A 21,672-nucleotide genomic window follows, 5' to 3' on the forward strand; every position below is an offset into this window, starting at 1 on the left:
GACTGAGCCAGCCAGGCACCCCAGAGAAAGCTTTTAGAAATCTAAAAAGACAAAATTGTGACACAAATATGTAGCATTTGTTTTCTGCTAGGACATTTAAGTCATAAGGATTTATTTTATGTACCCTTAGAGCTTTTATATAAAATCTATATGACATTTATGTTTGTTTTTCAGAACCTGTATATAAATTACATTTTTTAAAACATCTGTTGTTACTATTGGGTTTGGTTGGCTTTGAGGGTGGTTGACTTGTTATATTTTACATTTAACCAAAAGTCAGGATTTCAACCAGCAATTAAATAATGGTTTATATGGCAAAGCAGTTTCCCCTTTGTAATGATTTTCTTTATGACCTGTTTTCTAGGCATGTATTTTGATAGCACTACTACGTCCCCTCCAAAAGGTGAGAACTGATCTTCCATCTGTACCTGGATCATGTGGAGAAAGGACTGAGAATGGAAGCAGAAAACAGACATTGTCCATGTAGAGCAGACTGCCTGACAACTGCTCACTCTAATAAAGGGCAATAAATGCCACACGAGATGATCCTCTCATCACAAAACTGTAAGTAATTTTGGGGAATTACAGGGGAATTGGTTGTCTCTGCTGACTCAATAAAAAAAGGTCTTCATTTTGTAATTTGTGGCCTGTATGCTGTAAATTAAGATGCACTGAACTGTTAAACAGTGGACTTTCCTGGCTTGTGGATGAGAATTTAAGGCAAAATAAAATACAGTATTCCCCACAAAGTAAACTTGGGACCTTTGCTCTAAGACCTGAGGCAAAGGTTACATGAATTTGGATAACTGGGTTAAAACTAAGTAATTGGGGCTTGCCTGGAAAACAAGCTTGAGAACTTCAGTCTTTTTTTTTTTTTTCAATGTTTATCTTTTGAGAGAGAGAGAGAGAGAGAGATGACAGAGCACAAGCTGGGGAGAGGCACAGAGAGAGGGAGACACAGAATCCGCAGCAGGCTCCAGGCTCTGAGCTGTCAGCACAGAGCCCGGCACGGGGCTCAAACTCACCAACCATGAGATCATGACCTGAACTGAAGTCGGATGTTTAACTGACTGAGCCACCCAGGTGCCCTGTAGAACTTTAGTCTTGATATAGCATGGAATAGGCAGGCCATATGGCCTCTTGAAACAAAATAACGGAAGTTGACAAAGTAATAGAATTTTTGGAAATTAAATCTAGCAATACCATAGATAGATAGATAGATAGATAGATAGATAGATAGATAGATAGATAGATAGACAGACAGACAGACAGGGGAGGGGGGAGCGGCGCAGCAGGCTGTATAGAGAAGGATTCTAAGATACAAAGTATGGTGAAAAAGAAACTGGGCATGTGACCATTGTAGTAATCGAGGAGTAAAGAAAACCTGAACAAAATAATGTCATTGAGAATGGAGATGAAATAATAAATTGAAGATATTTTTTAAAAAAAATCGTAGAACATCATGATGAGTTGGATAAAAAGGGAGAAAAAGGGAGTTGTCAAAATTATATATTTTCTGTACTGGAAGGAAACAGTGATATCACTGCAAGAGGATGGTTAAGAGAAGCTAGTGTGAGAAAGATGTTGTATCCTATTTTTGTAATATTGCATTTAAGAAATCTAGGCATTCCATTTGAAATCCTCTAAAGATCACTGAATATACAGAAGGAGAATTCTATGTAAAAGGCTAGAGAGGTAAAAATGTCAGTTATCCTCATAAAGCTGATAAGAATAGACAAGCTAACAAAAACTATTAAGGACAATAGACTTTCTTTTAAAAGCAAATATGTAACATAAGTTTCTATAAATTAATTAGGTATATAATCTTAAATAAACATTTCCAACTAAAAAACTATTTTCCTCAGAATGTCATGTCTCAAGCTTACACCTGTAAGAAAATCCCTATACTTATATTAGTTGTGAGAGTCAATGACTAATATGTGTTAATATTCTTGAACTTATCTTCGTGTCTATTAATAAAACAAAGACCTTTCCCCATATTAGATTGAGGGAATGAAATTGAGAACTTAAAGTTCACAGGATTCAACCAGTTAAAACTTTATATAAAATTGACATGGCTTTAATTTCTCAAATGGAAAGGCAGGTAATTGAATTGTGGGAAATGTGCTGGTCTCCAGTTTCAAGAAACAGTACAGCACAAAGACCTGGAATTCTGGCTGAAGAGCTGTAACAATAAACAAAAATTTGAAAACCAGGAAGCCAAATCTTCCAAATGTACGACTGTGGCATTTCAAAGGAGATATAACAGGAGATTCCAGAAGATGGTAAAAAATAGGTTTAGATAATTGAGATTCCTTATATGAATACTTGTGTTTGATGGAGAAACACTGTTAAGCAGAAATGAAGGTTCTAAGAAGCTGTGACTTTCTCCTTCTCACCCTAAATTAGGCTTGCTTCTGAAAAAAAAAAGTGTTAGTCCAAAAAATTCAAACGGGGATTCAATAAATTTTAGCCAGGAATTTAAAAAGTGACCAAAGGGGCAGGGCCAGAATTTCATTGAAAGAAATATTTTGGTTTTCTAGGAGCTAAACCTTGTTTTGTAGGATTCCTATTTAGAATGTCCAAGTATCTTGCTCTATTTACCTAGTGAATACTTGCTGTGGAAAACTGCCACCTTCATCAGACAGAAATCCCATATCATTCTACACCTTGAATTGATATTTTAATATACTATTCCATTTTAATGATATGTAAGGAAACCTAAAATGTCAATCTGTGCTTCCAAAATAGCATTTAAAACACTCACTAATATGTCTTCTGGATATACCACATCTTTTGGACCATACTCAATCCTTAAACTGTTTGATTAAGCCAAGTTCAGTGAACCTATGACTTCAAATCAGGTTATCCAGAACTGCTAACATTTTTTTCTGTATTTCTGTCCTAGTTACATTTGACTTATATGCCTGGTCTGATAACTTCTATCTTTTTATGACTCCTAAATTGTGGAGGTAAGTCAAGATTTAATATCAGTTATAGTCATGTAAAGTTCATTCTGAATTTGTATTCCCTTAACATTTGTTTAATTACTAAGCATTCTTGTAGCATTGCATTTTTATTAGCAAACTATATACTATATCCCAACTTTGGCTGGGCTATTTTACTGTGATTAAATGTGTAATTTTCTGTAACTTTCAACTAGTTAGTATTCCTATAGACATCTAATATTTTCGTCACACTTGGTATGTGATTACCCAAGTAAACTTCTAATGGAAAAAACACCATGGGATTTTTTGTTCTGTAGTCTTTAGCTTAAATCACTTCTTTCAGACTCTGTACATAGAGTATCATCCATCTTTGATCTACTATAATTCTTGTTTTTCCAAGTGCCTATTCACCGAGACTGTAGTGTTCTAAATTTTTCAGTTCAGTTCAGTTGAGACCATTAGACATCCAGTACTGTAGGGGAATATAAAGATCAGTATTAAACACAATCCCATTCCTCATCTTAAAAGATTTCATGGAAGCTCAGACATTGCAGCCTGACTTTCTTGGGGTCTCTTATTACAAGGAGACCAAGACAGATCTCTCCTATTTGGCTTCCAAGTTGGGAACCCAAAGAAATTCAGATGCTTACCAGAGTGAGAAATAATGGAGAGTAACGTGAAATAGAAACACTTGGTTTAGGGTATGTTCTACTCCACTGATAATCATTTAAAACAATGATTCTGGATTTGAGGTGTTGGTGTGAAATTTGAAGGTGCAGAATGCTGCCTACCTAGAAGTTTGTATAATTAGACATGTCTTAAGCACATTTTAGTTTGGGAAGCAGAGTCCTATTTATTTTGCTGAATGTTTGTTGCTCTTTTATTCTGTGCCATGTAAGGTGTTAACTTTTTATCCTTTAAAAGATTTTTGTAGTTGGATCTCATAGTTTAGATAAATATTAAGGCATTTTATTTTCTAAGCTTAATAATTATGATATAATGAACTTTTTGTGAAATTTTTACATAAATTTTCATCTCTAATAGGTCTGATAGGCCTTATAATTCTTTTCTTTTTTAAGTTTATTTATTTATTTTGAGACAGAGAGAGAGAGCGCAAGCATGAGCCTGGGAGGGGCAGAGAGAAAGGGAGAGAGAGAATCCCAAGCAGGCTCTGGGCTGATGTGGGGCTCAAACTCAACAAACCATGAGATCATGACCTGGGCCGAAATCAAGAATTGGACGCTTAAACCAACTGAGCCACCCAGGCGCCTGGAAGGCCTAATAATTCTTGAAGTGCAGTTCTGTGGCAAAGCTGGTAAGTAATGATGGCTTTTACTAGGTCATTGGTATTCCAGAAATCTAAGTATTTTAGTAATATGTTTTCACATTAACTCTTTATTTCTTGAACTTTGTTTGAAATACTAAGTTTGATGTCACATTGTTCTCTTCCATGAGTTCTTTGGCTCTCTCAAAGTAACAAAATGTCCTAAATTTATTTTTAAAAATTTCCTCATAGTGGCTCGTCTGCATTGCTAAACTTACTGTTAACAGAGTCAACTTCCCCTGCACAGAGGAAAAATAACAGTAGAATATGGGAGATTTGGAGTGCTCTAATAAATATTTTGTCATCCCAGCAAGGTTTCTGGTGATGTGACTATTTCTATTATTTGTGATAGAGAACCAGTACAAAAACTTATAAAGCAAAACTGAAGTTTGTCAGATGTAAACAATATATAAGACAAATTAGAAATAGCTTATGATTCCCTAAACCATATATTATTTCTCTAGCTCCTTTCCCATGACCATTTTATGTTATTTGGGGCTCCTGATTTCAGATATATTTTCAAAGCAGCCCAAATTAATTCCAATTTTACCATACCTAAGAACTCTTTATAGTTATGACTTGTATATTAAATTCAAGAGTAAAATTCAACATTTTACTCTTCAGAAAATTTTTTTAGGGACAACTTCCAATCACTTATAAGGCAAATTACTGAGTTTCAAGAATAAGCTCTTTAGTGCCTTGTCAGAAATAAAACTGTGGGTGGAAAGATAAAACACACATAACAGAATCGGGAGAACAGGGAAGGCCCAACTACTGATGGTACTGGTCATTAAGAATGACAGACCTTGGGGCACCTGGATGGCTCAGTTGATTAAGCATTCAACTTCAGCTCAAGTCACGATCTCCCCGTTTGTGAGTTCAAGCCCTGCGTTCGAGCCCCCAGAGCCTATTCGATTTCTGTGTGTCCCTCTCTCTCTGCCCCTCCCCACCTTCTCAAAAATAAACAATAAACATTAAAAAAAAAAGAATGACAGACCTTAATGTGTCATTGTGATGATTCATCTTTGTATATATGAGATGGATTGATAGGTGTATATGATTTAATAGAACAAGGTTTTCAGCATGGTTGGCCAAGACCAGCTTCTGCCATTATTTTCTTACAATTTAAAATGGCCTGGGTGGCTCAGTTGGTTGAGCAGCTGACTTTGGCTCAGGTCATGATCTTAACGGTGTGTGAGCTCAAGCCCTGCATCAGGCTCTCTGCTGTCAATGCAGAGCCTGCTTCAGATCCTCTGTCCCCTTCTCTCTCTGCCCCTCCCCTGCTCGTGCTCTCTCAAAATAAGTAAACATTAAAAAATTTTTTAAATAAAACTGACAAATTCATCCAGTCCAGAAGTTAAGAGTTAAGTGGTGTACCCATATGAAAATGTCAAAGCTTTTTTTTTTCTAAAGCAGGCAAGAGTTTTTAATTTGCATTGCATCTGATATATCCCTGTTTTCTTCAAACTACAGTTGCCTTGTCCCCCTTTCTGAAACAAGACTCAATGTTTTGCATGTCTTGATATCCCAGTGATAGTGTCCCACTGTATTTTAGAGTGAATACGAGAGGCTTACTGAGATGATCTTGACAGATGTGTCTCCAGATGAGATAATCTCTAAAGTATTTACTAAAATAAGAAACTCAGTCTACTCTGAAACTACACTTTCCTTAATAATATATATATTTTTAATTGTGGTAATCTTTCTCCTTCCACAAACCTCTGCATTGTGAACTCATAACTTTTGAGAAACTAATAAAAAGCTTGTCTTTCTAATTAAACCATTTGTTAATATTATGAATTGTTTTTGTAAAAAGTTCTAGGAGGGAAGGCATTATTTCTCTGCAGTATCTCCAATGTCTAAAATAGTATTTGGCACACAGTAGATGTCACTAAAGATTTATTGAATGAAGGAATGAAGGAACGAATGTCATATATATCTCCATAGGTAACATGTTTCTATGAGCACATTTTATTTCTCAACTCAAAGTAGTTTCCTGCAAATATGAATGACTAAGAACATATTAAACAGTAGTTTTAACATTTCCTGTCTTACTATTTGCCAACCTGTTACAATATTTTTTGTTTTAATGTTTTTAACCAGTTATCAGTTTTTAATAATCTTATCAGTAAAGCAGTGTTGAACAGTGTTGCATATATAACCATGTCAACTATAGCCAACAAGTTAAATCACATAAATGTCAAAAACTTAGTGTGTCCTAGAATATGATACTAGCAAGGGAAGCAAACACATCATCCCGAAAATTAACTTGACATGCTAAAACAACTAAATTGGCTTTTCTGCAGAAAAGAGGGGATAACTGCTACCAAAAACAAAACACTTATTCATAGGGCTTTTTCTCTTATTTGGGTCATTACTTTCAAATACTAACCTTGACATTACTAATCTTGAAGTATTTTGCACTTCTACATTATACATAACCTTTGAAGTACTGTTAGAAAATTTTAAAAATATGTATTTCTTCCCTACAACCTGGTACACAAATTTGTAATTACTAGAAGTTTCTGGATGCCAACTCTTTACTAAGTGGAGGGCCTTCACAGGAAAGGTGGTAAAGTAACATTTGTATCAGGATAAGATAATAAGCCATACTTTGCCATAATAGTCCCCCTAACACTCATCTAACACCCATATCTTTGTTGAAAATCCCATGCATGGGGGCACCTGGGTGGCTCGGTCGGTTAAGCGTCTGACTTCGGCTCAGGTCATGATCTCACAGTCCGTGAGTTCGAGCCCCGCGTCAGGCTCTGTGCTGACAGCTCAGAGCCTGGAGGCTGTTTCGGATTCTGTGTCTCCCTCTCTCTGACCCTCCCGTGTTCATGCTCTGTCTCTCTCTGTCTCAAAAATAAATAAACGTTAAAAAAAAAAATTAAAAAAAAAAAAGAAAATTCCATGCATGTATAAGAAAATGAGTATGTTTCCACAATTAGATATATATATATATATATATATATATATATATATATATATATATGTATATATATATGTATATATATAGTGGAAGTATTTTCCCACTTTATATGTTGTTCTACACCTTGCTTTTTTTCCACTTAGAAATATTTGACATTCTTTCCCTAGTTTATAAACTCTTGCCCCATCCTTAAGGACTACATAGTATTTCACTGTATGAACCATAATTTACCCATCCCCTGTTGATCAGCTTTGAGTTTATTTCTCATCTTTTGCTGTTACAATGATGTCCTTTCTCCCTTGAATGTGAGCTGAGAATAAGGATTTTTGTCTTACTCATTTTTTAATCTTAATAACTTAGTATGGTGTCTAACAAATGTTTAATATATGTTTTTGAATGAATTAATTGTACTTTTTAAAATGATACTTAACTGCTTCCAGGCAGGTTTTAACCCTACTGTGTGCTTGATACTCTTTGATTTAACGTTTCCTCTTCTAGATGTTTATCCTAGTGTGCAAAATGACACATATAAATGAGGAATTCCTACAAAAGGAATCACCAAACCAAAGTATATGTGTATTTTAAATGTTAGTAGAGGTTTTCAGAAGCTTTTCACCAAATGTAGGTGTTAATTAATAACAAAGTTATTATTCCTCTCACCATGTTTGTCAGTGCTTTACACATAGTAGTGTTAAAATTGTTGAGTGATTGAGCTCACATTCAAGTGGAAAAAAAATTGGTTTTTATGATGGCCTATAAGTCTATACAGAGGAAAAGACTGATTAATATGCCTGGGAAAGGAGGGAAACAAGGCCACAGAGAAGAGGTACAATTGAAAGTGGGCCACCAATCATCTTCTCCTGCCTCCTCCCTCCCTTCTTCCTCCTCCTCTTCCTCTTCCTCCTCCTTCTCCTTCTCCTTTTTCTTCTTCTTCTTCCTCTTCTTCTTCTTCTTCTTCTTCTTCTTCTTCTTCTTCTTCTATCACCATCACCATCACCAACAGTGACTTGGTGCCTACCAGGTACCAGATGTGTTGAATACGTTATTTCCTTTTATTTTCACATATCCTACAAGGGAGATATATTATCCCCATGTGATAAAGAAGTTGAGGCACAGACAACTTAAATAACTTGCCCAAGTTGTATAGCTAGTAATTGATTGAGTTGGGATTAGAAATCAAGCATTCTGATTCCAGAACGCACTCTTGAAAGCTGTGTAAGTGTTCATGAAGAAAAGAAAGGGAAAGATACATTGAATGTAGAAGAAACATGTGCCAAAGGACCAAGTGCATGTTGTTACTTAGAGAACAAGCAGTTAGTATGGCCTAAACACGATTGAGGTATGGTTGCCAGAGAAGGCATGCTAGGAGACAAGGCCACAAGTTAAGCTGAGTACATACATATTTGACTAACATATATGCCATAAATACAGAATTTCCAAACAAGAAAATGGCAATTCTCTTCACTCTAAAAGAGAATAGAGAATCTCACTTTTTTTTCTGAGATTGCTCTGATATGATGGTAGTCTCTGGTTTCAGTGTTTTGTTCATGGTGAAAGATTCAGGCCTTTTTATCCTTTCAAAGCTATAGCATTCAGTTTTGTCTTCAGAAGATAATGTTCTAGCACTGACTAGATGGAAGCCTTCCATTAATACAGTGTCGATTAGTAAGCCGAGGACGTTAGTTCCATTGGCCAATTTTCGATTATCAGGTTTTATAGAAACATACCTAGGACACACAACAAATATTTGGTTATAAAGGATCCTTTTAATAACTAGCAAAACTAAACACATAAATTTGGCTTATAATCTCAGACAAAGGCATCATACCATTTTGATCAGAATTTTTTTTGCGATTTCATTTATAAATCCAAATCAATAGCTTTTTGTCAGGGTACTGAAAATAGAGACTTTCCTGTGATCCCCACAGTCATTTTAATTCTACATTTAGGAATATAACCAACATTGATGAATTTTCATTGAGAAATTATTTTCTGGAGCAAGCAATTTGATCAAAAAAATTAGCTTAATTTTTTATATATGTAATTTATTTCCAGTTTTTTTCAAATTACTAAATATTGTTTTAATCGGCTTAACTAAATTAATTGATTCAATCATTAAAAAAAATTTTTTTTAGAGGAGCCCGGGTGACTCAGTTGGTTAAGTGTCTGTGACTTCAGCTCTGGTCATGATCTCAGTTGTGAGTTTGGGCCCCGCGTCGGGCTTTGTGCTGACAGCTCAGAGCCTGAAACCTGCTTCGGATTCTGTGTCTCTTCTCTTTCTCTCTACATCTTCCCCGCTCACATTCTGTCTCTCTCAAACATTAAAAAAAATTTTTTTTAATTTTTTTTATTTTAGAGATTGAGGGGGCAGTGAGAGAGGGAGAGAGAGAGTCTTAAGCAGTCTCCATGTTCAGCACAGAGGCCGCCATGAGGCTTGATCCCGCAATCCTGGGATCATGACCCTAGCCAAAAACAAAAGTCAGATGCTCAAGTGACTAAGCCACCCAGGTGCCCCCAATTCAATCATTTTAATGAACATTTTATGCATTTACAGCTTTCCTCCTAAATCTAATTCTACCCATTATTAGCACTGATATTACAAATGTTTTCTTTTGTGACTTATTTCTGTCAAAAGTATTTTCTGAGGTACAATTTTGCATATAAAAAATGTCAATATTTAATCATCAATTTTTACTCAATAACTATCCATTATTAAAGAGCAAAGCACAGGATCAAAAGGCTATATACAATCTGGAATCAAAATGACAAAACTCTATTTCCTGGGATACTTGATAGAACCAGTACACATAGTTCAAGAAAAATATACCTGAATTTTTCAGACTTGCTATAAATTGGCTTTAATAATGTCAACATAACATGCCCACATAGACAGAGCTATATTACTCCTTTATCTACTATCAAGGATATTTTTATGTCTTTGAGTCCTCTCACCATTTGTTTATGAGATGTGAAGAAAAGCCTAACTTAAATTACTTCCACACATTAGTGGAAGTTTCTCTGTCATTTTATAGCATAAAAAGAGCCTTTAGGACATCCTTAGCCTCCTTTAATTATGATTAAAATTGAGTGGTTACTGTAGCTCACATTTAGAAATCAATTCTAGGCAAAGAAAATAATAAAACGTAAGATTTATAAAAGCACAAAATACAGATCAGAAAATGTTTATTATGTTTGATACACCAGATTTTTAACATTGGGAAATCATTCCATCTACTCCAAAGACCCAGGTTTTCATTATGTAGCCTAGAAACATTTGTCAAAGAGAAGAAAAGTTACAGCACATCTCAAAAAACTAAGACACAAATAGTATATAGTAAGTGATAACAAACACTTGGAAGAAATCACTGAGCCACAGTACTTGATTCCCTACGAGGTCAAATTAAGAAATGAAAGATTATAAAGCGGAAGAAAAGGATAGAAGAACCCACTGAGAAATAGAAAATCAAAACTTATTTTAAAAACTTAAAAGGCAGCTATATTTTCCCATTTGATCCAGTTTAAAAAGGAAAGGTCAGATAGAATAAAGGCTACCAAAGAGACTTTAGAATCCTGTGACCATAACTTGAGCCGAATAATAATGTGGTATCATATGAATGGCCTTCTGCAAGATGCAAGCCAAGTATTTCTCATACTATGAACTTGAGAGATAATAACTGAGCAATCTGCTAGGTTAATAAGATCGCAGAGTAGTAAATCATAGTAGTGGAACATCCTAAACAGCCCCATGGTACAGCAGACTCTTAGGAGCCGTCCAGGCTTACTCCTCCACTTTCCACCTTCAAAAAACATCTGAATGAACAGCTCAGAACAGGAAGTGAACAAGAAATAAAAATGATTGCTAGCCAGGCAGTTATACACCTAAGGTGGGCCTTTCAGGGCCAGAGTTTTCATCCAATCCCCTGAAATCCCAATAATGCCCCCTTACTAGGTTACCCATCCCTACTTTGAAACTGGCATGACAGAAAAAAAATCACAAACACTTACTGGGTGGAAAAAAATTCTGAACTTCAGGCAACTGAACAAAAATACTGTTTGGTGATGAAAATTTTAATTATTAAAATAGCTTCTGGTTTTGGAATTCTCTATTTGGGAAGTTTAAATATAATGCCATTCTTATATTAAGATGAAAAATTTTTGTACCGTTTCTGAACACAAACAACAAAGGTAAAGTCACTTGGCACTGTACATACAAGAATATTCCAACTTTAGTTTTTAGTCTTGTTTTAATTTTAAAATGCATAGGTTTTAAAGTGTTCAGTTTACTTTGCATATTTCTTCTTAAAATTACACCATTTTACCTTAGGCTTCTAACATTTTTTTAATTTATTTTTTTATTTTTAAAAAAATTTTTTTAAGGTTTATTTATTCTTGAGAGAGAGACAGAGTGCAAGCAGGGGAGAGGCAGAGAGAGAAGGAGACACAGAATCCCGAGAAGGCTCCAGGCACCAAGCTGTCAGCACAGAGCCCGATGTAGGGCTTGAACTCACAAACCGTGAGGTCATGACTTGAGCCGAAGTCAGACGCTCAACCAGCTGAGCCACCCAGGCGCCCCTGTTTTTTTTAAAAAAGGATCCTCAAAGATCTTAATCATTGGGGTGCCTGGGTGGCTCGGTTGAGCGTCCGACTTTGGCTCAAGTCATGATCTCACGGTTCGTGAGTTCGAAACAAATAAAACAAATAAACATTAAACAAATAAACATTAAAAAAGATTTTTTTTAAGTTGTTAATTATTAGATCAAATTTAGAAAACAAAAAGCTGGTAGTTTTCCCTTCTATCCATGTTGGTGCTCCACCAGCGAAAAGAGAGTTGGACACAGAGACACCTTAAAATGCTTCGAGCTAAAGATAGGGTCTTATGTTCTCCTCATAATCAGCCTATTAATCTAATTGGCCCTCTTTTCCCAAAACGACATTTCAGTCTTTCTAGGAGGGCAGGAAATTATTAAGTGTAAAAAGTTAAGAGTTGTCGTATTGCCCAGTGTTCTCCAGTTAGTAAGTAGGACCACGGGGTGTACTGTGGGAGAGGCAAACATTGATAGTTCCCAATGGCTACTGCTGAAGAAAATATCCCAAATTATGTCTACCTTTTCTCCCCACAAAAAAAAAAAAAAAAAAAAAAGCTTAAATAGTTATCAGTAAAGAACATATACAGACTACTTTTTTTCCTCCTGAAAATTAAAGCCAGCTTTCACAGTTAGTAAAATAATGGTGGGACAGCATTAAGACATTTTTAAGGAGAAAAAAAATGTGTCCCTGACAGCAGAGTGGAAATCAGCCTTAGTGCCCAGCCAAGAACAACAAGGAGAGAAAGTGAATAATTGACTCAGAAGCAACTATCCTTAACATACTGACAGCCTATCCCAATATTTTGAGTTGTCTAAGAGTGCCAAAGATGTAATAGGATACCAAATTTGCTCTGGGATATATCTGCCTTAATGGTGTTTAAAAATAAAGTGGGGTGGAGGAAAATCAGTAGTCAGATCATAAGGACTGAAAGAACAAATATACATAGACTGTAAGGAAATCAGGAGAAACTGAAACTTTACCATATGCCAGCCACTAAAAGAATCTCTTGGGGGGAAAAAAGGCCTTCTCGGTCCTAAGCCAAATTAATGATCATTAGCAATGGAACATAATGTATAAAATTATTTCCTCTTAGAACTTAAATGACCATAGTCCCAGTTTTCCCTGGACAGTCTTGGTTTATTCCTTTTGTCCCACATTGTAACAATGCCTCCTTTCACTCTGAAAAGTAGCCCGGTTTGGACAATTATCTGATCACTCTACCCAACTCTACCAGTTACCCCAAAACATTTGAGTAATCATTTTTTCTAAAAAAAGTTTCAGGCGTGAGAAACTTTCAGTTTGAGGGGGAAAGGAACTAGTATAGAAGAGAGATGCTTCAAAATACAAAATACCTGACTCCAGTTTGGTTATCAGTAGTGCTCTCAGAGCCACACTGGAAAACCAGGTCGTGGTAAGAAGGTCTTTGTGGAGGCAGTGGAAGTAAAGTCATCTGAGGAGGGAAAGAGTTACTACTCCAGGTCATTGCTGAAGGTTGCTCTATAAACACTGTAATCCTCCCAGTTAGCATCTCAATTGTTTTGCTGCAAGAGCCAAATACCCTGAAAAAAGCTTGAGTGTTTCGGCTTAGGAAATGCACCTCCAAAAAAGCAGGTCTTGGCTGTAGCAAGTGTTCTTGGTTTAAGAGATCAATCAGAGGATCCAGTTCATAGAAAAGAGCCTCTCTCTGAAGCCTATGATAGTCTGAAAAGTCAGTGGGTAATAAAAGCTGGTGAGTTCTCAAAAAATCTAAGATGAAACTAAATAAAACACCATCTCTGTCCACAAAAATCTGGCCACCAACCATCTTGAATTCTTGGTCTCTGCCATCTATCATTCTTGTCAACCGAGAGGCAGGAAACTGCTTTATGGTAGAAAATCTTGTTGTGAATATCTTCCCTCCCACATTCAAAGTGACTAGTTCCTGACTACTCATTCTTTTCTTGCTTCAAACTAGAGGCTACAAACCATCAGCCACAGACTTAGAAACTTGTAAATCAACTTCTAACCATAAGTGTTGCTAGTTATATATGATCAAGAAATGGAGGGGAGGGGAAAATAACAAAAAAACAGAGACCTAGATTCCCAGGTAACTACTGTAAAGCAAATATTGTATCCATAGCTGTGTTTGCAAATTTGAGTTGCTTGGGAACTTGCAGTATACAAAATGAAAACGCAGCAGTTGAGGTACTGAATTGTTTAAGAAAAACTGCCTTGGGGAGTGTGGTTGGCTCAGTTAAGTGTCCAACTTTGGCTCAGGTCACAATCTCACAGTTCATGAGTTCAAACCCCACATCGGGCTCTGTGCTGACAGCTTGGAGCCTGGAGCCTGCTTCGGATTCTGTGTCTCCTTCTCTCTCTGCCCCTCCCCCCACTTGCACTCTGTCTCTGTCTCTCAAAAATAAACATTAAAAAAAATTTTTTTAAACTGCCAATATTTCCAAGGTTAGATGTTAAATGGATCCTGTTCCTGTATTGCATAAAAAATTCTCCATGAAAACCTGTTGTAAATCTCTATTTAAACACACACACACACACACACACATATACACATACATACATACACACATATATACACTGGGAGCAGAAAAGCAACCCCTGCCGGGTTCCCCGGACCACTTATCTATGATGAGTCCTCATAGCAGAGGTAAGATTTACAGTGAAACATTTTTATAATTTATGAACCCTTTAGCAATTTTGGCTAAATCATGCATTGTCAGTTATGGTTGAGGCAGCCATTACCTCAACCAGCAGCTTAATTTGACTCTTTTCCTCATAGCTGGATTCTTCTGTACTTTCAAGTTAGTTGGCCCTTTTTTTTTTTTCTTGTCCCCACTTGTGTTACCTTCTCTCAACCAAATTAAAAGACAGGGTAGGGGTGCCTCGGTGGCTCAGTCAATTAAGCATCCAACTCTTTATTTCGGTTCAGATCATGATCTCATGGTTCATAGGATGGAACCTCATGTTGGGCTGACAACACAGAGCCTGCTTGGGATTCCCTCTCCCCCTCTCTCTTTACCCCTCCCCTGCATGCACACTCTTTCTCTCTCAAAATAAATAAACTTAAAAAAATAAAAGGGTAAAGACACTCTGCTTTCCAAAGAATGTTGTTTCATGACAGAAATAAGGTAGACTCGAGAGCAGTTCTAAGATGAGTTCTAAGATGAGCAGTTCTTGTCTTCATCTGAATTGTAAGCAAGAGGAGAAAATTAAGTATTTTTATTCTGTGGGAGATGATAGGGCATCTTTATCTCATGTAAGCAGATAGGGCAAAATTAGTGTTTAGCTGATTACTTTGCACTTTATAATAACTGACAGAATCCTCCATCTATTGGCAAATTAATCTTACTACTCTTCAAAAAGATACTAAGCAAGTGGATTGGTTTAGTTGTCCTGTTGCCATGATACTTGGGAACAACAACACAACACTTGGCTGCCAGTAAAAAGGCTTTCCCATTTCCTGTTCTTGCCATGTGTTAGACTTTTTTTTGTACCTACCACAGCCACCTAACACTTCTGTAGTTTATCACCAAAGGAATTTACAAAACCTAAGGAGAACAAGGCAAGCTGAAATCATCACCCTCCTAAAAACGTAAACTGATCCCAAGAAAATGCCACCTTTTGTTTACCTGAGATTTACATTTTAGCAAAAAACTAAAATTTAGAAATCCAAATCTAGAAAAATTTGGAAATCCAATCCACTCATATCTTTTCCTTTTTTAAAAGAATGTTCAGTCTCAAAAAGAGTTGCTTTACACGAGTAGTCTTTATTACATGCTTAAATGAACAATCACTGTTATACTACCTCATTAATACAACATTAGATCATGCACTTTCACCTCCCCTTTTTCCACAGCATCAACACAACTGATATTGGAGGTAGGAGGTGTATTTCAAAAGCACTCTTTAAAAAGGAAGGAGGGTTCAGGACTGTACTATTAAATTTCACATTTACCTTTATGCTAACTCATTTGAACAACATATATAGGACATTATTTTTGAAAGGAATACTTTGGGCAGGGAAATACTTCATTAAAATCTTGACCAAATCTGAACTACCACTCAGCTCTTTAACAAATTTCTAACAAAAGACAGAGAACTAAATAGTTGCAACAGATTTTATAATAGTTTATATTTGCACACAAATTCTGCCACATTGTTCAGCACCACCAAAGTAAAATTCTTAAATCTTTCACTGAAAATGAAAAATCCATCTGTCACCTGTTCCCAATAAAACACTGATTGTTCTACAAAATCAGCTGATTTAGCCAGATAGGAATTGAAGTTGGAGAGGCAGTCTTTCCAAGTTGTGAATTCATCAAATAAAGACCCTTCTAGGAATATGGTGGGACCAAAGAAAATGAGAAGGCTGAGCAGAATGACTACCACAAATAACTGAGAAAAGCTCCAGGGAATCTTACTAACGAACGTGCCAGCATCTTGAGGCAAAGAAAGTTTATCCACATCTACTAGTTTTATGTCTTCCCACTGACTGGTATCAAAGTTCTTCATTAAAGGGCTTGTGGGCAAATTCGAGGGAGGTAAAGGAGTTTCCTTGATTACTTTTATTTTCTCCCTGAACTCCTGCATCTGTTGCAGAAATATGATGGGTTCTGACACGTCTTTGAAAGCCTCAGCAATGTTAAAGGCCATTCGTTGTTCCTGCAAGATGGTGTTGAGTTTGTTGATCTCTGGGTCATAGGCTTGCATAACTGCCAGTTTCATGGTCTCAAAGTCAGACAGGATTTCATTCTTCTTTTGATCTAATGTATGTTGTAACTTCTCAAAAAACTCCTTCACTTTATCTGAATCTTTAGTCAGTAACTGTAGAGATTTCCTTTTGCTAGTTTCCAAGGTATCCAAGCGAGAAAGAGCATCTCCCCGACGCCAGGTCTCAAAGCTCTGGAAGAGGGACTCAAAGGCATCTCTTTCCTGAGCATAGGCATCTTCAATAGAACAGAAGACATGCTTGGTGTGGTCACCACGAGTAGCACAGATCCCGCAAATCAGTTGCATATCAGTCAGGCAGAAAATGTTGAGGGGTTGCCCCAAGTGTCCTTTGCACACAGGCATTTTGGGAGAGATCTTGATCTTGTTATACTTTTCCACAATACCCTTCAGGGAGTAATTGACCTGCAGGCTATTGACTCCAGTAGCTGAAGTTTCCTTACGGCATGTAGGGCACTTGAATGGAGATGATCTCCACAACGAATTCCGCACGGTCCCCTCTAAGATCCCTTCTAAGCATTTTTTGCAAAAGTTATGCGAGCAAGGCAAAACTCGAGGATCATCAAACAGACTGCAACAAATTGGGCACGTGAGATCTTCTTCAAGCAGCTCCATCACATCCTACCATAAAGAAAGAAACATTTTACTCCAGTAATCCCCTCCATTCAGACTATCTACTAATCAGAAATTATCTTTACAGGCATTAAAAATGATCTCTCACTGAAATAACCAGGCAAACAAAGGAAATAAGTGAGAAATTTGGGAAGGGAATGCACACCAAAGCAGATTTAATCTGCTGGGACTAGAACACACTCCTTATTAGCAGGGCTCCCTGTACACAAGGCCTTTGTGTGGGCTTTCCAACAACAGTCTTTGGCTGAGATAGGGTTAGGTCTAGGACAACTGCAAGTTGAGCCAGCAGGACCCAACTGATTGTTTTAAAACAGAGAGCTGACTACTAGCTGTCAGAAACAAAGCTACTCAGTGTCTGAATAGAATGAGCTCTTTAGTCTGGGCCCACAATTATAAAATGGTATGCTATTCAAAAGAAAGAAGCACAGAAATACAAATTCAAGCATGCACTCTCGTGCAGGCTTTTATTAAAAACTAGCATATTTTTCTATTTCAAATGCAAGATTACAATTATTAAAATCCTAAGTAAAAGCATAAGGCAAGAGTTGCAATTAATTCTTCAGAAAATTAAATGAGTTTTTTTTAAAACCACCAGAACCATCTAGAGCATCAATTCTCAAAATGTAGACAGAAATCTGATGTCCCTAAGACTCCTTCAAGTCATTCATGAAGGTCAATACTTTATTCACAATAATATTGAGAACATATTTGCTTTGGGCACCATGTTGACAAATGCACCGTAAAAGCAATGGTGAGGAGACACTGCTAAAGCCTCAGCAGGAATCAAACAAGGCAAAAGGTACAAGTTACTGAATCCTTCATTACCACACACCCACAGTCTAAGTGGGGGTAGCCAATTTCATTTAAGAATGTTCTTTATGAAGCAGCAACAATTATTCATTTTATTAAATCTTGATCCTTGTGTATGTGCTTCTTTAATATTTTGGGTGACAAAATAGGAAGTAAAGAATTTCTGCTGCATCCAACAGATACTGTCTGGAGAAAAAGCAGTTAGTTACATGATTGAGTCACAATCTGAACCAGCTGCTTTTTTTGTGGAACACCATTTTTACTTGAAAGAATGAATGGCAAACTGGCTATTTAGACTTAGGTAAAAGCAGACATTTTCTTGAAAATGAACAAAATAAGCCCTTCAAGAAAAATAAATGATAGTATTTCTTGCCAATGATAAAAATTAAGTTTTTGAGTGAACATTAGAATTTTGGAAAACATTTTTGCCACTTAAGAGCTTGACAGCTTCCCATTAATTAAAGACTTTGTAATGAAATGGTGATTTTAATGAATGTTGGCTTTTATCTTTTTTAGTGGGGAGATTATTGTATAATGAAATATGTTATTTGGAGATCTGCATAATACAATAAACTAATTTGTTCAAATGACTAATGCATGTTATAAATCGTGCTTGGATAAAAGATCAAAAGACCAATACGTTGAAAAATATGATTTCAGATTCCATATTGCAACATTTAAGAAACTACCAGTTGTTGAGTTTAACAAAGTATCAAAGAAGATCCGTAATTATCAGAAAAGGCTATTAAAATATTCTTCCCTTCACCAACTACGTATCTGTGCAAGGTCAGATTATGATCTTTGTATATTTCAAAAAAAAAAAGAAAAAACCCATAACTTATTCTAACAGGTGTAATGAAGGGACAGATAAAAGACTTTATTTGTAATCTATTAAACAGCAATTCATTCAAGGGATCTATAAATATGTAGGGGCGCCTGGGTGGCTCAGTCGGTTGAGCATCCGACTTCAGCTCAGGTCATGATCTCACGGTTCCTGGGTTCGAGCCCCGCCTCGGGCTCTGTGCTGACAGCTCAGAGCCCGGAGCCTGTTTCAGATTCTGCGTCTCCCTCTCTCTCTGCCCCTCCCCAGCTCATGTTCTCTCTCTTTCAAAAATAAATAAACACTAAAAACAATTTTTTTAATTAAAAAAAGATCTATAAATATGTAAAGCAATGCCAATTTTCTCACAACTTATTTAGAAAATGTTATTTTTCACAAATTATGTTAATATATAACAGGTTTATGATTGTTATTTTAAATGAGTATCTTAAAATTTTTGTTTTAATTTCCAATACAATAAATGGCTATATAAAGTACATATGTAAACAAAAGCTCCTGGGATCCTCAGTTTTTAAGACTGTAAAGTGGGGTCCTGAAAATAAAAAATTTCGAGATCCCTGGTCTAGAGAATACCATTTCTCAGTTCAAGTTTTATTATTTTAAAATGGACATCTTAAAACTTCTATCCCTAAAGTTTTAAAACCAAATACAGTGCTAAATATGTCCTCGTTCAGCTTACTGAGGAACACATATATATGTCACATTACCACCAAACTAATAAACAGAATAGGGCCTAATAATAATCCTTATAATAAATAATTAAATAATTTTTAACAGTAATTTTAAGAGTCACAATCAGAGGGACGCCTGGGTGATTCAGTCGGTTAAGCATCTGACTCATGGTTTTGGTGTGGTTCTGTAGTTCAAGCCCCGCATCAGGCTCCATGCTGACCATGAAGAGCCTACTTGGGATTCTCTCTCTCTGTCTCTCTCTCTCTGCCCCTCTCGTGAGCTCTCACACTCTCTCTCAAAACAAATAAACTTAAAAAAAAAGGGGGGGGGGGCGGGGAGCCTTGGTGGCTCAGGAGGTTGAGCATCAGACTTCACCTCAGGTCATGATTTCACAGCTTGTGGGTTCGAGCCCTGTGTTGGGCTCTGTGCTGACAGCTTGGGGCCTGGAGCCTGCTTGGGATTCTGTGTCTCCCTATGTCTCTGCCCCTCCCCCACTTGTTCTCTCCCTCTCTCTCTCAAAAGTAAATAAACATTAAAAAAAGTTTAATATAAAAAAAGTCACAATTGGTGCTATAATATAGAAGATAAATAATATTTTTTTAATATTTGGGGGGCAAGGAGAGCACAGATAGAGGGAGCCAGAGGATCTGAAGCAGGCTCTGCACTGACAGGCTGACAGCAGTGAGCCAGGTATGGGGCTTGAACTCATGAACCGTGAGATCAAGACCTGAGCTGAAGTTGGGACCCTCAACCAACTGAGCCACCCAGGTGCCCTGAAGATAAAGAGTATTTAAAAGATAAGCTGAGTTTGCAAGTCTAATAATTTATAGTTTTATATTCAGTTGTAAGAGATATATGTATTATAGATTATAATACAATTTTATGTGGAATTAAAGCAAAGGTTATTTCTGTCAAATTTAATGTCATATGGCAAAAATATGTGATGAGCTGATTTTTCTGAACAATCTTTTGTGACATGAGAAGTCATAAAACCTTTGAAAAGTATGGGGAAGAGAACAGCTACAGAGACTGGGGTTGGTGTGAAGTAACTAAAAATTCTGACTCTAGAACAGAGAAGGAAAACTTTTGATGGTCCTCCTACCTTAGTCCTGCTATTTTATCATCTGCACTGCTCTTTGTCATATTTCAGCTAAAAATTCTATGCTAAAACTAGATTTTGGAGAAGGCAGTAGAAACAGGAAAGCGGGGGGGGGGCAGCATTCAATAAAGTAAACCTAATTTACTCATTCTTGAAGGTTAATATTTCCAGAGAATCCTATCCAAGTGTATTAAATAAATAAGAAGAAAAACAATATCAACTATTTGGGATGCAGAGGAAAAAGGGCACCCAAAGCAAAGAGAAACTTTGAGGAAAATGGAGAAAGGCGATCCAGTATCATCAAAAATAAACAGGAAAATGTCACACGCAGGAAAATTTAGTAATAAACAGTCATCCCAAAGTCATAATCACATTATAGCTCTGAAAACGAACCAGGGGAAAAAACTATTTGAGAAGTTTCTTTTTAAAACTATGCATCAAAATTATGGTGGATCCTGTTGTTCCATTTTTAGTGATGCAGCTTATAAATTTTGGTTTATGATTTAATGATTCTTATTTCTGTTCATAAAAGCTCAACATTTTCATTTCTTTTAACTTTATACTCAGAACTTCCCCTACTACCAAATTAATGGAACCACTTCCACAGCTGACTTTTAGGGAAAACTGAGACAGCCTAATCCAAGAAACCATGGCAAGTCTGTTGCCTCAAAAGTTTTAAAGGAAGATGAGTAAGGTTTTTAGTTTAAGTGAAGGAACTTCTAGCTCCTTTTCTTAAAGTGTGGCTAACACAGAAAGATCGGAAGAAATCAATAAAACTTACTCCTTTGCAGGAAAATACATATCCCCTCGTTTCTATGGCTAATTTTTTTACCAATATATAGATGTCAAAAACCTGTATGTGAACAAAATTTTTGCTCTCCAGTCATAAAATTTCAACCTAACCACTGTCAAATTCAGCGTAGAACAGCAAACACATATCCAAGATTCATTTTTGCCTTCAAATGTGTTCTGAATACCAAGAAAAGTCTTAAATTTTGAAGCACAAAAATCTTTTTTCCCCAACAATTAAAAATTTCCCAAGTTTTATACCAACAAAGCAAGTAGCCAAATCTGCACCTAGTTGTCTACCACCTCTCATTT

The 21,672-nt window shown here is 36.4% G+C and overlaps 1 protein-coding gene and 2 long non-coding RNA genes across 23 annotated transcripts in view; 2 read left to right on the plus strand and 1 right to left on the minus strand.

Annotated features, from left to right (window-relative positions):
* The window catches only part of LOC106972675 (uncharacterized), a 137,519-nt gene that overhangs the window by 87,074 nt on the left and 28,773 nt on the right, over positions 1–21,672 (plus strand). For 15 of the 21 annotated variants that reach the window (XR_008295348.1, XR_008295360.1, XR_008295356.1 and 12 more), the window contains 3 exons: positions 365–564; positions 2,909–2,972; positions 4,053–7,211. This is a non-coding gene — a long non-coding RNA (uncharacterized LOC106972675). Of the gene's footprint in view, positions 1–364; positions 565–2,908; positions 2,973–4,027; positions 7,212–21,672 lie in introns of those variants that run through there. The other 6 variants (XR_008295343.1, XR_008295344.1, XR_008295345.1 and 3 more) reach the window with 2 other exon arrangements.
* On the minus strand, positions 8,231–14,072 carry KCNRG (potassium channel regulator). The gene is made up of 2 exons (XM_015069687.3): positions 13,144–14,072; positions 8,231–8,931 (listed from the first exon to the last, which is right to left on the minus strand). The coding sequence occupies exons 1-2, from the start codon at positions 13,722–13,724 to the stop codon at positions 8,691–8,693; spliced, it is 822 nt and encodes a 273-aa protein (XP_014925173.2). The 5' UTR covers positions 13,725–14,072; the 3' UTR covers positions 8,231–8,690.
* LOC128314037 (uncharacterized) lies at positions 8,914–19,767 on the plus strand. Its single transcript, XR_008295376.1, has 2 exons — positions 8,914–11,722; positions 11,884–19,767. It is a non-coding gene; the product is annotated as an uncharacterized LOC128314037 (long non-coding RNA).

The sequence above is a fragment of the Acinonyx jubatus genome, chromosome A1, assembly GCF_027475565.1.
Source record: "Acinonyx jubatus isolate Ajub_Pintada_27869175 chromosome A1, VMU_Ajub_asm_v1.0, whole genome shotgun sequence".
Lineage (NCBI taxonomy): Eukaryota > Metazoa > Chordata > Mammalia > Carnivora > Felidae > Acinonyx > Acinonyx jubatus.

Excerpts from the sequence above, each read along its gene's own strand:
- KCNRG (XM_015069687.3), bottom strand. The coding sequence starts at position 13,724 with ATGAGTAGTCAGGAACTAGTCACTTTGAATGTGGGAGGGAAGATATTC. Across the intron at positions 8,932-13,143 it reads GATAACCAAACTGGAGTCAG|GTATGTTTCTATAAAACCTG; the intron begins GTATTTTGTATT and ends TGTGTGTCCTAG.